Raw genomic sequence first — 1,745 nt, 5'->3', positions numbered from 1 at the left:
TAACAAGACAAAATTACATTATTTACAATTGACGTATATTTGTCCTCATCTTGTTTGTTGTTAACACAACGTTTCAGCTGATATACTCTCCAGCTTCCATCAGGTGTCTTGCAGAAATTTCGAACCTGGGTTCGCATTCCTAAGGTATTTTTCGATGTTATTATTATTATTGTTGTTGTTGTTGTTATTCAAGTCACTGCCTGGAATCGAACTCGGAATCTTGGAGTTAGTAGCCCACGCTTTTAACCACTACACCATATGCCCATGGGCATATGGCGTAGTGCGAGGATCCATTACAACCGTTGGAAAAAACATCAACTAAAAAAATAAGAAAAAAAAAGCCCACAGGCATATGGCGTAGTGGTTAAGAGTGCAGGCTACTAACACCAAGATTCCAAGTTCGTTTCCAGGCAGTGACCTGAATAATAATAATAATAATCATAATAATAATAATAATAATAATAATAATAATAACAATGATAAATACCTTAGGAATGAGAACCCAGGTTTGAAATTTCCCCAAGAGCTAGCAGCTGCACCAGGCTCCAATCTGATTTGGCAATGTTTGTACAGCTGGATGCCCTTCCTAAAGCCAGCCACTCAAAGAGTGTAGTGGGTGCTTTTTACCTTCCACCAGCACAGGAGCCAGTCAGGCGGGCCTGGCATAGATCATGTTTTTTATGTGCCATCGGCATGGGGGCCAGTCAGTGGGTACTGGCCAGGGCTACAATATTGGTTTTACTTGACTCAACAGGTCTTCTCAAGTATATCCTATCACCCGACACATCAGGGGTACTCTTAACAGGGCCAGACATTCGTGGCTGCGATTTCACTTTAGTTACCGGGTCTTCTCGATTTCAGCGTATCTCCAAAGGTCCCAGTTTCCTATCATTGCCTCTGTGAGGCCCAATGTTCAAAGGTTATGCTTCACCACCTCATCCCATGTCTTCTTGGGTCTACTTCTACAGTTAGGGAGTGGCACTTCCTCACATAGCTCTCCTCATTCATATGTAACACATAACCACACCATATGTGAGAAAGAGTCACACATACATACACTAACAAATTTGGAAATATAACCACAACATGAATGTACAGGAACTCACAAGAACACACACACAGACTGCAAAAGATAAGCTACATGGAAAAAGACAACAAAAAAAAGATCCAAAAGGCTTACATTTGATAATGGAGCAATCTTTGGAAGCACTGAAAATATAGTTATTATCTGGAGTGATTACAATACAGGTGATTGGTAGCTTGTGTCCTTTAAGGTATGTAATATCAGAACTTTCTGGTGGAAGATACTAAAACAAACAAAAATAAGATTAAAAACGATGCCACAAATGAGAAATTATGATATTTATTCATCTATAAAGTGAATCCTAAGTATTTTAGCAGTTTAACCAGCCACATCTGACCCAGATATTCCACATGTTTTACATTCAAACTGGCCATATCCAGCCTCTCATACCTACCCTACAATGTCATTCTAAAAATAAACAATCACATAAATGATACCTCAAACCTATGAAGTAATGCATGATTAACTCTTATTTGTTTCAGTCATTTGACTGCGGCCATGCTGGAGCACTGCCTTTAGTCAAACAAATCTACCCCAGGACTTATTCTTTGTAAGCTGAGTACTTATTCTATCAGTCTCTTTTGCCGAACTGCTAAGTTAGGGGGATATAAACACACCAACATTGGCCGTCAAGCAATGGCTGGGAGACACACACACACAC

At 39.7% G+C, this 1,745-nt stretch overlaps 1 protein-coding gene across 1 annotated transcript in view; it reads right to left on the bottom strand.

Moving 5' to 3' along the window:
* The window catches only part of LOC106875571 (U3 small nucleolar RNA-interacting protein 2), a 19,536-nt gene that overhangs the window by 7,667 nt on the left and 10,124 nt on the right, over positions 1-1,745 (bottom strand). The window contains exon 6 of the mRNA XM_014923776.2: positions 1,064-1,307. Within this exon, the coding sequence (XP_014779262.1) occupies positions 1,064-1,307 (244 nt within the window). The remainder of the gene's footprint in view (positions 1-1,063; positions 1,308-1,745) is intronic.

This window comes from Octopus bimaculoides, chromosome 20 (genome assembly GCF_001194135.2).
Source record: "Octopus bimaculoides isolate UCB-OBI-ISO-001 chromosome 20, ASM119413v2, whole genome shotgun sequence".
NCBI classification, from domain to species: Eukaryota; Metazoa; Mollusca; class Cephalopoda; order Octopoda; family Octopodidae; genus Octopus; species Octopus bimaculoides.
This window is presented reverse-complemented; position numbering and strand designations above follow the sequence as displayed.